This window comes from Schistocerca gregaria, chromosome 8 (assembly GCF_023897955.1).
Source record: "Schistocerca gregaria isolate iqSchGreg1 chromosome 8, iqSchGreg1.2, whole genome shotgun sequence".
NCBI lineage: Eukaryota > Metazoa > Arthropoda > Insecta > Orthoptera > Acrididae > Schistocerca > Schistocerca gregaria.
Genome location: NC_064927.1, coordinates 492,831,127 through 492,854,553, shown reverse-complemented (window position 1 = coordinate 492,854,553; position 23,427 = coordinate 492,831,127). Strand labels below are relative to the sequence as shown.

Sequence of the window (23,427 nt, the reverse complement as noted above, 5' to 3'; positions counted from 1 at the left end):
AAGGAGGCCTCAGCTGATTTCAGGATGTTACTTGTTTATGATGATTAAAACATTTGTGTACCTATAAGGAGTATGATTTTAAAATTTACTTATCTACCCATAGCAGACCATAGAACTATAAAAATTGTTGCTTCTTCCTCTCAGCCTGTCTTGTTGATGTGAAGTCTTAAGAATTATGCATGATTTATATGTTGTCTCATTATACACACAGATTTTAGTGAATCATTTGTGTTCAAGCCAGTACTAATCAAACAAAACTACATGTTTCCAGAGACCTTATCAAGACTCAAACATCTATGATGTATGTAAATGCAGACTGAAGTGACAAGTGAAAATTTGTCCCAAGACCAGGATTGGAACCTCCATATCCTGCTGGAGACCAAGGTTCATATCCCGGCCTTGGTACAAATTTTCACTTGTCACTTCAGTCTGCATGTATACATCACCATCTCTAATAAATCAACTACCTGATAGTTTATTGTTCTTAATTATGTATTTTAATAAAGAACTGTTTCAAAATTTCCCAGATGCTCATTGTGGTGGACCGAATATTAGGATTTCCTGTCTCAAGCCCACTACCACGCTTTCTCACGGGGCTGGAACTTTTGCTGAGTAAGTTTGAGGAATGGGAACAGAATGCTCACCAAGGAGTTAGTCTGCTGGAACACCGTGCTGCTCTGACACAGCTGATTTTTGACTGGAGGCGGAAGGAACTGGACTGCTGGAAATCGGCATTCGATGCTGCTTTGGCCAGGTAACTGGAAGGGGATTTGTTGGGGTCTACAAACACACAATTTGCAAACATGTGGTATGGTTCACTCCAATTTGTTTTTTTGCAGAATATCTATCAACAGAACATTCTGCTTATGAAAAGGGTAGTCAGCATGATCAAGCTTGCTAATGTTTCTTGTCTCCCCTCTCACTCCCCCCCCCCCCCCTCTCTTTCTTTTGAAAACAGAGTACTGTCTCTTGATTTACTGGTTATCATTGTTACCTATTTATGCAAGAGTTCTATGTTGGATTTTCAGTTTCCTGCTACCTTTGTACTAAGCTCCAGGCTGCGAGAGATTTAGTCCGCTGTGTGTTGTCCTTTGCTATTATAACATAATAAATGAACTCTTCTTTTCCATAATCCTTTCATCATCCAGCCACGATATTAAGGCACGTATACCACATGATAACCAAAGAAGACATGTCAAGTTGCAGTCAGGCACTTGGCCACTAGGCACTAGGCCATTAGTTCAGATTATGAAGATATAATCAATGAACCTGAACCAGGCTAGGGGTTTGGTGTTTTGGGAGGTTAGGAAGGTCTTCTCTAGATGATGTTCACCTGGGGACAGCGTATCTGAGTGACAAAAGCTCCCTTTGTCACTATAGTGGGGGCTCACTAAGGCCTTCACAGACAGGCACTATCCACTAGACCTAGCCTGCAAACAGATCTCCTGTGCCATTTCTGCTCACATCCCCAGTCCTCCGACCACCCCTAAGAACCAGTCACAAAGGTGCGTTCCCTTCATCACCCAGCACCACCCCAGACTAGAACAACTTACCATATCCTTCGCCAGTGCTTCGAGCACCTGTCACCGTGCCCTGAAATGAGGGCCATCCTACTCGAGATACTACCCACCCCTCTTAAATTGGTGTTCTGTTGCCCACCATACCTCCACAACATCCAAGACCATCCATATGCCACTCCCAGTACCAACTCCTTGCCACAAGAATTGTATCCCTGTGGAAGATCAGGTGCAAAACCTGCCCTATCCACCCACCAATCTCTTTCAATTCCATTTCTGTCAAAGGATATCCTACCCCATCAGGGGTTGGACCACCTGTGAAAGCAGCCATCTCATTTATCAGCTCTGTTGCAATCATTGCACAGATTTTTTATATTGTTAAGAGTACCATCCAGCGGTGCACTAGGATGAACGACCTCCACCAAACTGTGGCCCAGAGCAAAGTAGACCACCCTCTGGCATAACATTCAGCTGAACTCAAGACCCTTGATTTCAATGACTGCTTCACTACTTGAGCCATCTGGATCCTTCCCTCCACCACCAGCTTTTATGAACTTCACAGATGGCAGTTATCCGTTCAACACAGTGTCTGCTCACATAATTATCCTGGCCTCAACCTAAGGTAACATACTGTCCCCACACCCTGCATCCAACAGTTTCCACCCCCTCTATCATATCATCTCCTCCCCATTCTCATCTCCCACCCTGTTTATTTGTGGCCCTCTGCCAGCTTATCTGCCTGTCTTTCCCAGCTCCTCCCATCCACCCCCCCCCCCTCCCCCACCCCTCTGCCCTGCAACCCCTCTGCCCTGCAACCCCTCTGCCCTGCAACCCCTCTGCCCTGCAACCTCCTGATGTTGCTCCTGTTGGTGTTCTAGTCCCTGCATACTCCACCAAACAGCATTGGTCTCTCTCCCCAACTGTTCCCTTTGCCGCTCGCTTATGATTGCAGCTTGCATTCCACGTAATAGCTGCCTTCCAGTCTGAGATGCTGGAGTTGAAGAACTTGTGTGCGTGAGGTGTGCTTGCTCGTGTACATGAATGGTGTGTCCCTCTTCTTTGCTGATGAAGGCTGTGGATTGTGTAAGTGTCTTTTAATTCTGCCTATCTGCAACTTGATACATCGTCTTTACGGTAAATAGCAATCTGTCTTTTCCTACCTGGAGTTTCCATTGTTTGATTTTTGCTGAACGGCTTCCTTCCATCCTACAACCCTGTGATGTTTTCCACTGTTACTCTCTGTACCATTACTCTTGTCAGTGTCCGTTCTTTCCTTTGTTTATTCATTGCATTCCAAACTGCATCTACTTCCAAGCTGCATTGTATCAGCGATCGTCCACATACAACACAGATTTTTTGTGACCACACAGATTGTTGATGCAGCATCTAATGCCTTAGATTCTTTCCTCCAATATTATAATTATATTTATCCCTATTGATCCCACATCACCCCTCTAACTGATGAACTCTAGTGTTTTATTTTCCACGCTTGCCCTTCACACACACACACACACACACACACACACACACACACACACAAACACACACACACACACACGCCCCTGTACCTCATCATTACTTTTCATCCTTGTATCTGTACTTTTTAACGTATTTGTGCATATTTTTACATGGTTTTGTTTATTTTTACATATTTCTTCATATTTTCTGGTATTTGTGCATATTTTTGTGTATCTCTCCCCAACTGTTCCCTTTGCCGCTCGCTTATGATTGCAGCTTGCATTCCACGTAATAGCTGCCTTCCAGTCTGAGATGTCTTTACATTTTCTTTGTGCATCTTTACACATCTTTTCACTAATCCAACTCCTCTTACAACCAGTAACCCCTATTGTGCCCATTTCTGTGTCATTCTCGTTTCCTTTTCACCATTCCTTCCACAATGAACCCTTGCTCCAGCAGTTCAGGAAAGTATCCCTTTCCATTGCTAAAAACCAGACCCACATCCTGCTTCTCAAATGCTGCCTAAACCGTGGAATCCCCACAAATGACCTACACCTTTTCAGGCTCCTCCAGTCCTTGTCCCTCACAAACCTGGTACCACGAAAACACATCTCAATGGCACAGGCATCCCAGAACCATATCTGCTCCCTCCACAAGACACTATTACTCTGCAATCCCTACTCCATACATCACATCACCAAAATTGAATCCTTTGCTCTCCAGCACCTGGAGGAGCATTCCAGATGCCACTTGCATAAATTATCCAACCTGCTGACATCCAACTGCCACCTTGGGGCACCATTATCCGACCCCTATTGTACCCACAGTGTTCCTCCTATTCCATCCCTGCTGGCACCTAAACCCTGCCTACCTGACCTATTCAACTTGCCGCATCCTTCCAAAACTCCCTACCAATTTCCACCAAATCTAGAGCCAATACATTCCTGCAATACTGTTGTTAACATTATCGTCAAAACCCTCAGTTCCACAGAAGTTTCAATCCTTTCCTAAGGCCTCACCTGTAGCCAACACCCAATTTTAACCTTGCTGGACTTGTCAAAGACCGACCCACTCTCCTCCTCCCAATCCCTGCAATGGAAACACTTCCTTCCCACCAGTCCCTCCAATCAAAACACCCTAATTCCAACAGTGGACCCTGCGTCCCAGTTTGTACCACCATCCAACTCTGATACTTCCCCCCTCCCACCTGCTTGTCACATTCCAGGGATCCCTTACCTCCAACTTAATCTCACAAACATTCCCTAGGTCCCTTCCTCAGAACACCGGCCTTTTGGTAGAAGAAAGAACAACCACACACAATCTCAAAACAAATCTTGACCTTATTATCCTACCTTCAGACAAAGGTTCCACTACTGCTGTTGTGAATCACAGTGAGTACCTGGCAGAAGGACTCTGCCATTTATCTGACTCCACCTGTAAACTCTGCCAGAATGATCCCATCCCAGAGTCCAACACAAACTTAATCCCTGCTTAAAGCTTTATGCTCTTCCCAGAACATATCCGCAAAATCCATTTCCCTCCTCACCCTTATGACACCCCACACACCCAACTCCTACATGCTCTCCAAAATATATAAACACAACAATCCTGTATGCCACACTGTGGCTGGTTGTTGTGCGCACACTGCACGAATTTGAGCCTTCATTGACCAATACATCCAATTATTTTATTTAGAAGCTTTCCAACTAGTCTTGCAATGTGTGATGAGTGCAGATCTTGCTGTAGGGTGGTCAAAGAGGTAGTGGTATGTGTAGACTGTGGGATGGAATTTCATTGGGGTGATTGTAGTGGGAAACTGAATGGGGAAGTCAGTAAGGCTCTCTCATGCAACTGTAGGGCCTGCAAAAAAGACAAGAGAATCACTGAACAGAAGGCAAAGATTTGTGCCCTTCAGGCTGAATTAGATCATGTGAAATTGGAACTAGATAGATTGAAGGGGGGAAAATGTTGTGGGAACTAGGTAAAGTTAACAAGCAATGGGCAAAAGGGAGCAGCTCAACAACTTCTTCTACATTTGAGCTATCAATATCGAATAAATTTGGCTTGTTATCTGAAGTAGGAGGGGAAGAGCCTCATACAGCTGTAGGTTACAGTAGGGTGCAGCGGGCTTGTAACCGAGAAACTCAGTGTAGGTCGGTACCAAAAGAGAGTAGGAATAAAAGAGTCTTGCTGCTAGGTAGTAGCCATGGGAGGGGCATAGGCCAGATGGTGCAGGAAAAGTTAGGAGCACAAGTAACGTGAAGTCAAGTGCTAGCCGTAGCCAGGTGACAGAGGACATAGGAAAATTATGCAAATGTTTTGGCAGAGAGGATCACGTCATTATAGTAGATGGTGCAGGAAATAGCATGGCTAAGAACAGTAGGGGTTACCACGATAAAATAGGAGTCGCACCTACACACACAAATGTGAGTTTGATGGAGGTGCTGCAGAACCTTGACCAGCCCCAGGTTAATACTTCTGTGAGCCGTGTTTACTCCGAGTTGAGCAGGTTACTGCTGACTAAAATGAATTCTCGCATGACCACAGTGCCTGTTGCTACAATTGGGAGATGAGGTTATACTAGACATGGCCTGCACCTGAATGGGAGAGGGAAAGATAGATTGGCTGAACTTCTCGCAGGAAATGTACAGGGGGCCACCATCACACAGTGCAAGATCGCTGTGGTTACGGGTGTCGGAGGAGCCCCTTTTTTAGGATAAAATCAAGTTTCAGGCATCCTGTTTTCGGTGAAGTCACTATAGCAGAAGTGTCACAGGAAAGTAAGGTTAGCTTATTCGACCAAAATTTCAGAGGATTGAATAATATGGTAGAAGAGCCTCTTGCCTGCTTGCAAAATTTAGAGGAAAAGAAAGACATCCTGTGCCTGTCTGAGCACCACATAATCACAGGGGTAGATAAGTCACATATAGAAAATTACAGTCTAGCAGCTTACTCATGGAGAACTAATATGGGAAAAGGAGGAGTTGTTGCCTATATTAAGACAGAACACAACTTTGAAAAGCATTGACACAAGTAGATTTTGTATTGATCAGCATGTAGAAGTGTGTGCTTGTGAATTAATGCTGGAAAACAGTTCACTTTTAATTGTAACAATACATAGATCCCCACTGGGAAATTTTGAATTATTTATGAGGAACCTGGATTACTTACTGTGCTGTCAGTCCGACATCAGCAAGCAGTTAATTGTTAGTGGTGACTTCAGTGTAGATTTCCTAAAGGATTCTGATAGGAAAAATGGTCTGGAAACCTTTTCTGGATCCTACAATTTGCTCTCAGTAGTTAACTTTCCAACACAGGTGGATGGAAGACAGTAGGTCCCTGATTAATAATATTTTCTTTGGCGAGGCACAAAGCAAGAAAATAACTGTTTGCCCAGTAACAAATGCTCTCTCTGATTATGATGCAAAGTTAGTCAGGATAAATGACATAGTGTCTTACGGTGTGAATACACCTCAGTGGAAGTCAGGTAGAATCATTAATGACTACAGGGCAAATGTTTTTAAGGGTAGTTTATGAGAAACAACCTGGCATGAAATTTACAAAGAACCAAATGCCAATATAAAATTTAATCTATTCCATGATAAATTCATATCACTATTTGAAAATAGCTTTCTGCATAAGCTAACCAGAAGGGACATTACACAGCCATGTAAAAAAACCATGGATCACTAAAGGGGATTAAAGTATCTTGTGAAAGGAAATGGGAAATGTATCTTTTGGCAAGAAGAAGTAGAGACCCTACAGTGGTCGCACACTACAAGAACTACTCAAAATTACTATATTATATTATTATTATTATTATTATACTATATTATATTATTATTACTATATTATATTACTATTAAAAAATCAAGAAACATGAATATAATGTCAGAAATCAGTACGTCTGACAACAGAGTTAAGGCAGTATGGAATATAGTGAAGCAAGAAACAGGATAACATTAGTACTGAATTGAATGGAAGGGTTATAAATGACAAGTCACAGGTAGCTAATGTATTTAATAATCAATTCTTTAACATAGAAGAAAGCATAGGGACCAACACTTAAAGAGAAAGATCACAGCAATATGTTGAAGAAGTAACCCTCATAAAATTACATCATATGAATGTACCATCAACTTCTACTTCTGAAATTAAGAGGTTCACATTTTCTCTGAAGAGTAAAAGATCTCACGGTTTTGATGGTGTTTCCAATACAATACTAAAGATTGGTTCCTATACAATAAGTCAAGTACTCAATTGTCCGAAATATGTAATGCATCACGAACTCAAGGCATTTTTCGAGAGACTAAAATATGCCATAGTTGAACCCGTCATTTAAGAAAGGTGATGAGACAGACGTCAGTAACTACTGACATGTTTCACTGCCAACTTCATTTTCCAAAATTTTTGAGAAGGTGATGTATTCTAGAATAGTATCTCACCTCGGCAACAATAATATTCTCAGCAAATCACAGTTTGGTTTTCAGTAGGGTTGTGCAACTGAGAATACCATTTACATGTTCACACACACGAGGTGTTACAAGCATTAAATAACAAAATAGCACCAGTAGGTATTTTCTGTGATCTATCCATGGCATTTGATTGTGTGAATCATAGTATACTCCTAGATAAATTGAAGTTTTATGGGATTGATGTTATAGCCAACAAATGGATCATGTCATATCTAACCAAAAGAATGAAGAAAGCTGTTCTTAGTAGTAATGTTCCTCAACATAATCCAGGGACATAATTCTAACTGGGGAAAAATCCGTACGGGTTTCCCCAAGGTCGAGTCTTAGGTCCACAACCGTTTCTCATACATGTAAATTATCTACTGTTTAATGTACAACAAGCAGACGTAGTTCTTTTTGAGAATGACACTAGTATTGTAATCACTCCCTGTGTACATACAGAAATGGAAGAAATGGTGAACAAAATTCTCAAAAGTATCATTCACTGGTTTTCTGCCAGTGGTCTGAATTTCACAGACACACATCATAATCAGTTCTGCACCTGTATGGGTACTGCACCAGTGACAAGTGGGTGGAAACTTCAAAATTCTTAGGTGTCCATATTGATGAGAATTTAAATTTGAAAAAACACATTTTGGAACTCCTAAAACAACTTTGTTCAGCTACATTCAAACTTAAAATCATAGCAAATTTTGAGGAGAGAGAAATAGTAAGTTGACATATTTTGCTTAGTTTCACTTAGTAATGTCATATGGAATAATATTGTGGGGTAACTCATCTTTGATAAAGAAGGTCTTCATTGCCCAAAAATGTGCTGTAAGAATAATATGTGGTGCTCACCTGCGATCATCGCGTAGACATCTGTTTAAGGAGTTGGGCATTCTGACTACTGCTCCACAGTATATTTATTCCCCCATGAAGTTTCTTGTAAATAATCCACTACAGTTCAAAAGGAACAATGTTGTTGTTGTTGTCTTCAGTCCTGAGACTGGTTTGATGCAGCTCTCCATGCTACTCTATCCTGTGCAAGCTGCTTCATCTCCCAGTACCTACTGCAACCTACATCCTTCTGAATCTGCTTAGTGTACTCATCTCTCGGTCTCCCTCTACGATTTTTACCCTCCACGCTGCCCTCCAATGCTAAATTTCTGATCCCTTGATGCCTCAAAACATGTCCTACCAACCGATCCCTTCTTCTAGTCAAGTTGTGCCACAAACTTCTCTTCTCCCCAATCCTATTCAATACCTCCTCATTAGTTACGTGATCTATCCACCTTATCTTCAGTATTCTTCTGTAGCACCACATTTCGAAAGCTTCTATTCTCTTCTTGTCCAAACTAGTTATCGTCCATGTTTCACTTCCATACATGGCTACACTCCAAACAAATACTTTCAGAAACGACTTCCTGATACATAAATCTATATTCGATGTTAACAAATTTCTCTTCTTCAGAAACGCTTTCCTTGCCATTGCCAGTCTACATTTTATATCCTCTCTACTTCGACCATCATCAGTTATTTTACTTCCTAAATAGCAAAACTCCTTTACTACTTTAAGTGTCTCATTTCCTAATCTAATTCCCTCAGCATCACCCGATTTAATTTGACTACATTCCATTATCTTCGTTTTTCTTTTGTTAATGTTCATTTTATATCCTCCTTTCAAGACACTGTCCATTCCGTTCAACTGCTCTTCCAAGTCCTTTGCCGTCTCTGACAGAATTACAATGTCATCGGCGAACCTCAAAGTTTTTACTTCATTTCCATGAATTTCAATACCTACTCCAAATTTTTCTTTTGTTTCCTTTACTGCTTGCTCAATATACAGATTGAATAACATCGGGGAGAGGCTACAACCCTGTCTCACTCCTTTCCCAACCACTGCTTCCCTTTCATGCCCCTCGACTCTTATTACTGCCATCTGGTTTCTGTACAAATTATAAATAGCCTTTCGCTCCCTGTATTTTACCCCTGCCACCTTTAGAATTTGAAAAAGAGTATTCCAGTCAACATTGTCAAAAGCTTTCTCTAAGTCTACAAATGCTAGAAACGTAGGTTTGCCTTTTCTTAATCTTTTTTCTAAGATAAGTCGTAACAATGAGGTACATAATTACAATACTAGAAGAAAAAAATGACATTCATTACTCAGTTTTAAGGTTGTCTTTAGCACAGAAAGGGATGGACAGTGCTCCAACAAAAAGTTTTGACCACTTACCCAGTGATGTAAAGTGTCTAACAGATAGAAAGATGAAATTTGAAAATAAATTGAAAACTCCTTCTATTCCGTAGAAGAATTTCTATGTTTGTAGGTTGTGGGTAGGAATTGTTAAGTCAATATGTATATCTTGTTTTCATTTTTTTTTTGGGGGGGGGGGATTATTAAGTGATGTTTAGAGTACAAGTAGATGTACAAATTAATTTGCAATATGAATGTAAAATGACTTGTTCCACAACATGACAATTTACCGTGCAAAATGATCCGTGGAACATGAAAGTGACTGACTGACTAACCAACCAGCCAACCAGCTACTTGTAATCTAGCCTCCCACATCAAAGGCACTACCCACTTCCTTTACCAACTCGCCACCATCCCCCACCCATTTACCTCCTGACCCCACCTCCCTATATACCAACATCAGTCATGCTCATGGTCTTACTGACATTGAACACTATCTTTCCTAATGTCCTTCAGACTTCAAACCCACTACCTCATTCCTTGTACACATTACTAGCTTTATCCTAACCCACAACTACTTCTCATTTGAAGGGGAAATATGTAAACAAATCTGCGGCACAGCCATGGGTACCCGCATGGCACCCTCCTATGCTAAACCTTTTATGGGCCATCTAGTGGAGACCTTCCTAGCCTCCCACAACACTGAACCCCTAGTCTGTTTCAGGTTCATTGATGATAACTTCATGGTCTGGACTCAGGGCAAAGACACCCTATCTTCGTTTCTTCACAACCTCAACACCTTCTCTCCCATCCACTTCATTGGTCCTCCTCAACGCAGCATGCCACCTTCCTAGACGTTGACTTCCTCCTCTCTGATGGCTCCATCTGCACCTCTGATCTCATTAAACATGCAGACCACCAACAACAGTACCTGCTTTTTGACAGCTGCCATTCCTTTTATACCAAAAAATCCCTCCCATACAGGCTGGCCACCCAGTGATATCATATCTGCAGCGACGAAAACTCCCTTGCTCACTATGCTGAGGGTCTCACAAAGGCCTTCACAGAAAGGCAATATCACCCAGACCTAGTCTGCAAACAGATCTCCCATGTTATTTCCCCTCACATCCCCAATCCTCCCACCATCCTCAAGAACCAGCCACAAACGAGTGTCCCCTTCATCACCCAGAACCACCTTAGACTGGAACAACTGAACCGCTTCATTCACCAGGGCTTTGATTACCTATCATCATGCCGTGAAGTGAGGGACATTCTACCTGAGATATTTCCCACACCTCCTAAATTGGTGTTCCATTGCCCTTCCAACCTCCACAATATCCTAGTCCATCCTTATGCCAGTCCCAATCTCAACTCCTTGCCACAAGTATCATATCTCTGCGGAAGACCCAGGTGCAAAACCTGCTATATCCACCCACCCAGCACTTCCTATCTCAGTCCTGTCACAGGTTTGTCCTACCTCATCAGGAGCTGGGCCACCTGCGAAAGCAGCCATGTCATTTACCTGTTCTGCTGCAGTCATTGCACAGCTTTTTTTATTGATGTGACTACCGACCAGCTGTCCAGCAGGATGAACGCCCACTGCCAAACTGTGACCAAGAGCAAAGTGGACCACACCATCCCTTTCCCTTCGCTGCCCCTTTCAGATTGCTGCTTGCATCCCACTTGATAGTTGCATTCTGGCCCGAGATGCTGGCAGTGCTGTCTTTCGTTCGTTATTGATATTTTTGCCTGGAGTTTCCATTGTTTGACATGATAACCAAACCTTTTTATAACATCTGCCATCCTTGGGTGTTTGGGTTATTACTGGTATTTTAATTTATATCCCGTTCTTGTTGCTGGACTCATTACCATTATATGAGGAAAGAAGAATAGAATTTCTTGATCATCATTGTTATTTTAACTTAGTAGTTTTGGTTTTTATTTCAACACCATTCTCATATTTTTGTTGTTTTATATTCATTTTACATGTACTTATTTTATTTTATTTGTGTTGATGAAAAGTTGCCAGTGAAGTATAAAAAGTGGAATAAGTAAAATTAATAATTCACCACTAGTTGAGGCATTGAGTTGTTGATCGACATACAAACTAGAATGAGAATGTCGCAAGATATCAAATAAAGCCTAACAGGCACACACCTGCATTGCTGACTACAGTTTGTAGGCTCTGTAGTGATACTGTGCTGAGAGGTCGTGTCAGGTTGAGTGTGTGAGGAGCGGGACTGTGGTGGCTTCAGAGTATTCAGTGGCATGGTGGAGCGGAACCCCTTTCTTAAAAAATGCAGTCAGCTGGAGCATGGCACGTAATCAATTGAATATTTGAGTCTTCAGTCTATTTGAAGACTGTGGCTTGTTCATGAGGTGCATTTTACTGGGAGTCAAATGGTCTTTAGCTCTGTTTGTTTCATCATTAAATTTTGTAAACTGTTATCATCCATATCACAATTCAATAGTCATATAATGTACATTTTGTCATGAGTACACTTGTACTCCACTGTAATTCACTGATTATACACTTACCTCATGGTACACTATTTGGTTAGTGAATTGTGGTACCGATGAAAATAGTTTACAAAATTTAATACACAACATGCTGAATTAATGAACATGGGACTGTACTAAAATGTACCTGATGGTGAAGCCATAGGCTTCGAAATGCATTGTGTTAAAGAACTCGATGAAGAAGGATTTCTTAACCCAAATATCCATACGAAAAGCAGTGAAGGCACAAATACCAATAATGAAGAAATTGAATTATCTGTTGCTACAAATGGTGTTGTGCACACTGAATTACACTGAGATGACGAAAGTCATGGGATAGTAATATGCACATATATAGATGGTGGTGGTATCGCGTACACAAGGTATAAAAGGGCAGTGCATTGACTGAACTATCATCTGTAATCAAGTGATGTATATGAAAGGTTTCCGACATGGTAATGGCTGCGTGATGCCAATTAACAGACTTTGAATGTGGAATATTAGTTGGAGCCAGATGCACGGGACATTCCATTTTGGAAACCAGTAGGGAATTCAGTGTTTCAAGATCCACAGTATCAAGAGTATGAGTAGAATACCAAATTTCAGGCACATCCTCTCACCATGGACAACACAGTGCCTAACACTCTTCACTTAACCGAGAGCAGCGGTGGTTGTGTAGTGTTGTCAGTGCTAACAGACAAGCAACACTGCATGAAATAACCATAGAAATAAATGCGAGACATAAGACAAATGTATCTGTTAGTGTAGTGTGACGAAATTTGGTATTAAGGCCGGTATTACACTATCAAATTTCTTTGTCAAAGATTTGATCAAAGATGTGATCAAATATTCGTCTAATATTTGTGACAAAGATCTTTGATGTGGCACTAAAAAGGGGAATTACACTGTCGTCATATTTTTCGTCAAAGTTCAAGATAGCTGACAACAACTTGTTATTAACAGCAGCAGTTGCATGTATCACAATTGCACTGCGTGCACATGCGGAAGAGAAACAGGGGAAAAAAAGGAAACATACCTAGGTGAAGCTGTGGGTTTTACGGCGACATGACAAAAGCATTCAACAAAACTGTTTATGTGAGCTTATAGTGGTGGACAGCAAGTCATACATAAGTTACTTAAGAATGGATGAGCATACATTTCTGTATGTGCTCAGTGAAGTGCATCCTCATATCACAAAGCACAATGCTCACTTAAGAACTGCTATATCTGCAGAAGACAGGCTCACTGTAACACTTTGATTCCTTTCTACAGGAGAGCATTACGTTAGGTCAGGTCAGGTCAGTTCTCCAGTCTTCTTAATATATTTTTGTATTCAGGGTGCCTCACATTGTAAAGTGCCTCAACAGTTTCATACATCTCTATTAATTTTGTAGTTATCGGTACACACCAGTTGTATTTACCGGCAATTTTTATAAAAAAAATTACAGGTGACAGAACATTGCAGCGATGCTAGCGCTCCACGTGGTAACATGTCACATTGCAGTGAACAGAAGACAAGCGACTTCTTTGATCAAAGCTACAGCGAGGCCCTAGATTTGATTAAATATTTGACGACATTTGACAATGTTCCCTATTACACCATCAAATTTCTTTGACAAAGATATTGGACAAAGAAATTTGATAGTGTAATACTGGCCTAATGGGCTACAGCAACAGATGGCTGATGTGAGTGCCCTTCTAACAGTATGATTTTGCCTGTAGCACCTCTCCTGTGTTTGTGACCGTATCAGATGGACCCTAGATGAGTGGAAAACTGTGGCACGATCAGAAGAGTCTGGATTTCAGTTGGTGAGAGCTTATGGTAGGATTCGAGTGCAGCAGACTCCACAAAGCCAGAGACCCAAGTAGTCCACAAGGCATTGTGCAAGCTATCGGTGACCCGATAATTGTGTCAGTTGTGTTTACATGGAATGGACTGGGTCCTGTGGTCCAACTGAACCGATTGTTGAGTGGAAATGGTTATGTTCAGCTACTTGGAGACCATTTGCAGCCATTCTTGGACTTCATTTCCCAAACGATGATGGGCCATGTTAATGGGTCATGGTTGTTCGCAATTGGTTTGAATAACATTCTAGATAATTCGAGTGAATAATTTGGCCACCCAGATCACCCAACATGAATCCCATTGAACATTTGTGGGACATAGTTCAGGTGTCAGTTCAAGCACAAAATCCTGCACTGGCAATACTTTCGCAACTGCGGACAGCTGCAGGAGCAACGTTGCTCAATGTTTCTGCACTTGAGTCCGTGTCCCATCCAGTTGCAAACACTAAGCGAAAGGAGATCCTACATGATATTAGAAGGTGTTCGATTACTTTTGTCACTTCATTGTATTTTACTGTTTGACTTGTCATGCAGGAATGACTTGTCAGTTGTTTCCATTATTGCTGGAAAGTAGCTGGAGCACCCAACTACACCATATGTTAGGCACTTGTATCTGTGCAGCTTCTTCTTCTTCTTCCTCCTCTTAACATGTCAGTGACACCCATTTAAATGAAGTGTAGTGCCTCAGCAAGGTGCATTGCTTTTGTGTTTCCTGATAGCAGATCCTCTTGTGTCACGAGGAGATGGTGTAAACAGGGCAGTGAAGGAAATGGATCATCGTCTGTTCAACACCACATGCACAGAACACATCTGGGTTATCGCACGGTACCCATTTGAACACGAAACTTATAGTTCGGCCGGAGCCTATGTGAATACAATTAAGTGATCTCCATGTGGCCACAACAGACTGTTTCATGGGGGGCAGATCCTCTTTTGGAAGTATTCAATCACTTTTAGGTCTTTCCTGCCAGTGCTGAGGTCTCTCTTCTGACTTTGACTTCACTAAGGGGGATGTACTTGAGATGAAACTTTTCCTACTGCGGAGACGTTGAGCAACAACTGCGTGCCCATGATGTGTGTGTCTGTCATCATTGTTGACTTTGCTCCTCTCGGATTTCACAATTACTATCTGCCCAATATCGGCCGAAGCTATTCTGGCCAGAACCTGGATCTTCTCAGTTGGGGCTGGTGTTGAGCATCGTGTCACTTGGTGGCAAGTTTGGCAAAGAGCAATACCAACGTATTCCAAGTGGCAGGATTGATTCCACACTGGAGAAGCATATTCTCCTGCCGAGCAGCACAAGGCTAGAGCTGAAGTCAAAGTACTTGTAGGTTTGCATCACAACTTGTGCATCTTTAGTTTTCTTTAAGATATTTCGTGCTGCAACCTTCAATCGGATGTGTCGCAATGTTCCTCAAATGCCAAACTCCTATCAAGAATAACCCTTTGGTATTTAAGAGTAGAGATGTGAGTGAGAGGAGTTACCAGCCATGAGACGTTTAACCTGTAGGTAGCATATTTGTTACTGGGGTGAAAAATGCTGACTGCTATTTTAGCATATTTGTTACAGAGATGAAAAATGCTGACTACTATTTTGCTTGAATTTGGCTTCAGGCTGTTGACCTCGTAACATTTTCCTAGATGATGACGAGCAGACAAAAAATGTTTTTCAGTGTCTTCAATGTCTTACATTGGTTAGAGGTGGCCAGATTGTCTGCATAAATAAATGAGGTGCAAGCCTTGTTATGTGAATGGTCATTGGTGTACAGGTAAATAGTGTGTGAGTAAGAATGCTTCCTTGGGGAAGACTTTTTTCTGTTGCTCAGCTGTTCTACAGTGTTCTTCTTAAAGCTCTTTGTCTTTGGTTGTGTTCTGCACCTTTAGGAGTTTTCTGATGTTTTCCATGTCGTAGGCCACACTCAGGTCAACAAAGGCAACACTGGTGACAGTACCTTTCTCAAAGCTATCCTCAGTATGCTGGGTAAGATTCAATACCTGCCCTGTGCAAGACCACCCAGGTCGGAAACTGGCTTGTTCTGTAACGAGCTTATGTTCTATGAGTGGAGTGGGGCAGGCTAGATGAATTTGTTCAGATAGCTTGGTCAGATGACAGAGTAAAGATATCAGCAAAAGTTTTTTCAGGTCGTCTGATGATTTTCCGGGCTAGATCAGAGCGATAACATGGGCTTACCTTCAGAGTTTCTAATTGTTGAACGTTTCCAGGCAGTCATTGAACATGTGGTGGATCCAGTCGGTACCCCTTCTGCCAAGGTATTTTAACATGTCTGCCCCATCTTTCAGAACTCGGATACCATTAGTGATGTCTTCTTTTGTGATGGGGCGACTGATACCGTCGGTTTCTTATTTTATATTGCTTGTTACATTATCAGTAATTTTCATATGCTACCTGCTGCACTTCCCATTAAGTGGAAGTTGATTGGTGATTTCATTTGGAGTGATGTTGCTAAATCGTACTGGTTTGTGAGTGCCGTTGGAAAATGTCTTTATTGCAGACCAGGCCTTCTTGCAGTTTTGTGTAAAGTCTAGATCTGTCTTCAGCTTGCACCACTCAGCTCTGTAAGGGAAACCTACGACTGCATTAGTGTGTCAGCTAACTCCCTCATTATGTTGGAGAAAGGGTCTTCCGCAAAGCTGCAACAATAATCGTCATATAGCTGCATATTACCATCTTGTAACTGTGATACGTAGCTGGTTCTGCAACCTTTTGTGATGCTCTGACATGCTGCTTTAAGTAGGAGTTTGATAAATGCATCATAGTTCTTTGGATTTGAATGTATTTCCTACACTTCATCTTCAACCATTTTGCTGAAGATGTCCCTCTTGGTGTTTTTAAAGTTTAAGTTGTATTGAAGGCATGTGACTTGAGGTTGTGGGTGGTATACATAACTGGTCTGTGTTGTGCGGGGGGTATTGCTTGGAGAACCTGCTTCGTTATTATTTGCCTGGTGTCACAACTGACAAGAAGGGGATCAGGGATGTAACTCTTCTCTCATCGACAGCAGCAGAATGTCTTGTCTTTGGTTGCTTTAGATCACAGGTGAGTTTGAGTTGCTGGCACTCTGTCCCACAGCTCAACTTAAAAGTTCTTCGTTGGTACCTGCACTATATCCCCAGTGTGGTGACTGTTGTAACCACTGATAATGACTCTGTTTTCTGGTTAGCAGTAGGGGTTGTAGAGAGAAGTTGCAGTGCACTTTTCGAATCCCATACCTAGGAGTTTGAAGTCCTCATCATCTTTTATATAAGCAGATTTTATCACAAGGCTTGGTTTGCAGAATACTGCAATTCCATAGTTAGAGTGAGGTGTCTCTATAACTAATCTTATGCCATCAATTCTTTGTCAGCAGTTGTTCATAAGATATTGGGTTTCTTGTATGCATAAAATATCACAGTTTTTGACATAGGTCAGATAATAAAACTGAATTCATGGTTGAAAATCCCTTGATGTTGATTGATCAAGGACAAATACAGCTCAGAATGTGTGTTCGTTACAAGGAGTAGATGTGTCCTGCATCGTCAATTGTAGATATCCATCCACTGACTCATTTAAAAGGTATTGACTGTCAGCTTGTATTACAGCTCTTCCATGCGCATTATGGGATATGATTATTACTGCCTGAATATTTGTGGCTATTGTAAATGCACTGCATGCAGTGTGTGTGGGGGGGGGGGGGGGGGGGAGGAGATCATTTTTTATTATTTCCCTCAGCATTGTCTACTGACTTGATAACAGTTGCTTGCATAACACTCTGAGTCTGTAACATGCTGAGTTATTCATTTATACTGTACTGTAAAGAATAGGGAATGTAGCAGCATTGAAAGAGTTTGAGTACCACTGATGACGTCTTGGTTATGTGAGCTGTAAAGTTATTCACACATCCAAGCACATGACTAAACAGTGTTGTCAGATGCTTATCCAAGACATCTACTGTTTGGTTGGGGATGTTGTCAACAGATGATAAATTGATTGCTCTCTTCCATGTATACAAAATTCTTTCATTACTGCTAAACCACGTCTTAGCAAAGATTAGATATTGGAAAAATCTGGATTTTGCAATAGATGCAAAATAATGTGAATTCTGCCTCAAAATGCAAAAACACAGAATTACTAAATAGATGCTCATTCATGGCAAATTCTGTACTGAGGAACTATTTTATGAGAGATAGTTTGGATAGCTTTACTTTTGGAATATTTATATCGAAAATGTAACCAATTTTCCATTTGTGATATTGTACATCATTTGGCAAAGCCCAATTTGGAAAGACAATGTGCATCAAAACCTGTCTGCAAAATAAAAAGTACACAAATGAAATGACCTCCAAGTGTGCCCTACGCTCTGGTGCCATGATAACTGTGGGTGGTTGAATGATTTATTTAAGATACATGCCATATAATGCAGCTTAATATTCAGCTGTGGGACCTGCCATTTTATAACAAAGAAATGCATACATACATTTATTTATTAGCTAAAGTTTAAAAGTTGGTATAGTGTGGACACTTTTAATGTGCCAAAGTAGGTGTTAGATGTTTGAAATGATGGTTGCGTTGAATACCTCTAGAGGTCAGGTGTGAAATACCTTGTTAACAGTGTTCTTACAACCAACAACAAGCAGTTGCACGGTAGCTAGTCCTGGATGTTTTGTGTTGTGCATTGCTCATTGTTTTTCTTTCTTATTTTGAAGTGAGTGAAGTGTCTAATCCTAGTCCATCACGGATTTCGATTATGATGCTTACAACACCATTAGAGTGATCCTTGCGACAATAGTGTGTCAGTTCTGCTTTTGCAGAATGTGTATGTGGGCTGCTGACTGTGAGAGGGATGCAGGGCTCGTTTTCCTGCACTGCTCCTCTCCCCTTGCATGCTCAGACTTCTGGTTTGTTTATGCTCATGGTCGGCTGCCACTGTATAGTGTCTGCACCTTGTAATTTCTACCTGTAGCACTGTTGAGCATGGATCTCACAGCTATGAATGCTCATGAAAGCTCGAGATTAATATTCTGCAATTAGTAATCATTGAATTGAATGGAAAAAGACAAAGAATGTTGAGAAATACCTTAAATCAGAGATGACATTAGTTCACCCATGGGAAAATGCTGCTGCTTTTCAAGACAAAAATCGTTTGTTAAAAGGTTAAATACAGCCAAACGGAGTCGATGGGGGCAGGGGGGGGGGGGGCAGAGTGTTTGTTGAAGTTTTTGCATGAGCAAACATTTCAGTATTTCACTCAAACAGTTCCCAATCAGCATTTTTTTAAACTGTCAATTTCAAAGAAGAAATGCTCCATTTACAAATATATCCTTGATTTCCTGAGATTGGTCATGGTTTTTGTGTTTATCACTTGCTATGATAATCCGTTCACTATGCTGCCCAACTCACATTTCTATTTTTTTGTTTGTTTGTTTATATTCTTTGTTCATTATTACATCTATTCTTGTATTACCCCTATTTGATTATGCTTTGATGATGGTATCTAGCCTGCCTATGTATTTGTGTGTGTAACATTCAGCTTTACACCTGTTTCTTTCTGTCATTGTGTGTGAATTGTTATTACTTTTTTTTTTTAGAGTAATCACCATCCATGTATGTACTGAACGTTTTTCCTTTGCAAGAATCATCATCTTCTAATTTACACATAATTTATATTTGTTTTTTTCTGATTGCAGGGCGGAAACTAAAGCCACAAAATGGTGGTTTTACCTCTTTTCAGTAATTGAGTCCTTTGTCTCTGATGAAGGAGAAAAGACTTCTATCCCTGAATTGGAAGGAACGTTGAAAGCATTTATAGAAAATGGAACACTTGGAGACTTTGAAACCAGACTTGAGATGCTTTTCAACTTCCACTGTCATGTGCTGCACATGGAAACCTCAGAAAGGCAAGGTAGGATAGTATGGAAAATTCTCTCCTGCTTCTATACATTCATTCTTCATATTTTGTGGATTGTGTAGGAGAACACTTGGGGAAATGAAACGAGTTAATGTTTCCAAAACAGAGAAATTAATTTACCAGGAACTGGTTTTGTAGTATTTCTTTACATCCATGTGATACTTTTCTGAAATATAGTTTCTTCCAGCTGAAAAATGCTTCTTTCAGAGCACAAATAAATCAAATTCTGCCCTCTGACAGAAAAGGGGAACCAGCAGCCTTAATCCTCATGCCACCTTCCTCGCCAAAAATTTTGACACACGAATGTATTTGCATCGTCCTTTTCCCCTTAAGCCTTCATACTCAGTGTCTCCATCTCACTGCTACCATCTATATTTGTCTCTCCCCCACTGTCTCCTTTTTCTCTGATTAGCACAATCTCTTGTCTCTCTCTCCCACATCACTTTCTCTCAGTCTCATTCACCACTGTCTTCTCTCGTACCACTTTTGGTGTCTCTCTGTCCTACTATCTTTGCCTTTGTCCCATTCTGTTTCTCTGCCATTGCCACTGACTAGTTCTTTCTTGCTTGCAGTCTGCTGTCTTTCTCTTGACCACCATTGTCTCCCCTTCACACATGCCCTTGGGGAAGGTTTGCTCAGCTTTTTTACCTCTAAACTGCGAAACTTTTACACATAGCTGTAGGGAGTGTGTGAAAGTGTACAAATTTTTCGTGTTAATAGTTTGCCGGTCTTGGGAGAAGGGGTGAAGGAGGGGAGGGGGCCATGTCCATAACCACCCCCCCCGCGCCATGCCTATGTACGTTCTCAACTCATTCTCTTTTTCATTTCCACTGTCTCCTCTTTTTTATCCCTCTGCTGCTATCCCCATCTAACTCTTTGTCTTTTACTGCCACTATCGTTATCTCCTCTCTCTTTGGCTAACACTGGTATTCTCTTCACCCCTCTCTCTCTCTCACTGCCACTTTGTCTGTCACCACCATTGCTTTCTTTCTCTTTCGCTCCTACTGCCACCGCCTCCTCTCTTCCACCATCACTGTCTCTCTGCCACTCTCTTTCAGCACAGAAAATGTGAATATGCCTTTTTTTTGTTAGTAATGCAGAATTAGAGTTGAGGCAACTGGTTCCCCACTTTTCTTTAAAAGAGGAACATAGTCACCTCTTTTGTTATTTGAGAGGAGCATTAGTTCATCTGGTTCTCTGCTCTTCCCTATTACAACAGAATATGCTGCATTCATCAAGTGAATTCAGTAGGTCATTAAAGTTTTAATATTTTAGCTATATACTTCCGACACATTTGCATGTCTTGACACATATACACAACACATAAGTACGCCTGATATATGGTTTACTCAAATTCATCTCCCATCCAGTGCAAGTTCACTTTACACCACTATACATAAAATGCACAACATTTTCAGACTAAACCTACAGTATCCCAAAAAGTGCGGTGTTTGATTTGCAAGTACAAAGAATTTCTTGTGACAATATATTCTTCCTTGAGGTGCTTACACTATTAGAGGGTGCTGTTGAATGATTTCCAGATCAAAGGTGTGCAGTGCCCATTATATAGAGACAGTGCATCATAAAGTTTTACCGATGAAAAATGGCAACAGACAAGATATTATGTGCAAAAGTATGGTAACTTTGAAACCTCTCGATCTCAGTAATGGGTAATCAAATCAAAATAACGTTTTTCAATCTCCGCCAAGAACATCATCGTAAGAATATATGCCAAAAATTTCTATGATTTCCCATGAACAGACATTATAGAGGCGGCAGCAGCCCCCACAACTGGTACTTTTGGAACCCAAAAATCATGGTTTTCAAGGTTTTCTCAGGTACTGCCCATAAGCAATGGTGCTTTTACAAGCTGCCTAAGGCCCACCTTAGACCACACCTGAATTCAGAGAATCAGCTGATTTGCTGAATGTGCCTTGGATAGAGAAAATGTGTAATGTTTAAATTTTGAGCCTATGCTATAGTATAGCTACAGCATGACCATTCTTTCGATATGTATACAAATGGTTGCTAGGCCAAGGGCTGTCCAAAACACTTGACCTCTTTATCACTGTCAGACCTGAGATGTAATCCCCCTGAGAAACTGCCTTTTCGCACTTGGCTGTTTGGAAGATGTTGGTAGTGTGCACAGTCATGCATGAACTGATGTGTGCTTACATGTGCTAATTGAAATACAATAGATTTGACAGAAACTGTACTAACCTGAACAAATCTGCATCTTCCTCAGGTCTAGTAGTTACAGTTAATCTATTCCTGTATTTTAATACTTACCTCGAGCACACTGAAAACTATTCAAGAGAAATAATTATCTACAAGCTGTAAAGAAAATAGATCTATTTGTAACAAACTATGTTGAATTATAAAACACAACTTTCAACATTATTTTTGTTAAATACAATGTGACCCAGAAATTTATAAAACCATTATTTCCATGAAAATTTGTATCTTTAAAAATTTTGTAATTGTTTACTGTCAAATAAGCTAGGCAAGTAAAAAAAACCAACAAGGACTGTTTCATTATGAAACCCTTTAAATGTTACATGGGCAAATGTAAATGGCATTCCCAAGTGAGCAACCTGTTTGATATCCAAACTCTGATGTGTTATGTATCTTTTTATGAAGGTGGGACACAATTCTAATGTAAATTGCCTTCCTAGATTTGTAACAATATTTTACCAATGAAACAGGTTTGTAGTTATAGACATACTTTTTTAGCTTTCTTATGTGAGATTACCACTTCACATCTATTCCTTGCATGAGGAAAAGATAGGGAGGGAGTGTGATAAGAGCCCTTAATGTGTTTTGTACTTGAGTTAAGATTTTCTTGATTGTTTGAGGACAATTTCTTAATGTTCTAATTATTTGTTATAACTGTCTTACATAGATTTTCTATAATCTTTAATGAGAAATATCTGTTGAGTAGGGTTGTGTATCTTACTTTCCACCTTTCATTTTTGTTTTTTATTTTATTAATTTACCAATCAAAACACAGTTGTCAGTCATGGGATATTCTCCAGTGATTCAGCAGTGAAACTGTATTTATGAAAACAAGAGATCCAAATCTGAGTCCTAAAAGCTAGTTTTTCAAGGCACATCTGAGCCTGGACACAAGTGTGAAGTGATTCACTGCTTTCATATCATAATAAATAACTTTATGCAGAGAAGTGACTGACAGATAGGCATCATAACCTTTAAATATACAGGGCATTTGGCTATTATAGGAACAGGTAAACGAGGGGAGTACAGGATGATGAAATGCAAAAAATAATCCCAATAAACATAGGTCTGGAAATCGGCTGTCATCCTGACACGACATATTGTGACTGAGTATATGAACACCATATGACAAAGTCCCCGAGGGTCCAGACTGCTGACATGTACCTCAGGATGAACACATTCTCCACATGGTCACATTTAATGTGAAGGCAGGCTTCACAGCTTTCCATCGATGCCCATTACACATTTAAAAATCCAAGGTGTGTTCCAAATGCATAGACAACGTCCACAGTGAGTTTATCGAGACTGTCAACAG

General features: G+C 40.8%; 1 protein-coding gene across 2 annotated transcripts in view; it reads left to right on the top strand.

The window, feature by feature from the left end:
• Window positions 1-23,427, top strand: part of LOC126284458 (midasin) — a 481,989-nt gene that overhangs the window by 342,851 nt on the left and 115,711 nt on the right. For both annotated transcript variants that reach the window (XM_049983379.1, XM_049983380.1), the window contains 2 exons: window positions 528-754; window positions 19,657-19,871. In XM_049983379.1, the coding sequence (XP_049839336.1) occupies window positions 528-754; window positions 19,657-19,871 (442 nt within the window). The remainder of the gene's footprint in view (window positions 1-527; window positions 755-19,656; window positions 19,872-23,427) is intronic.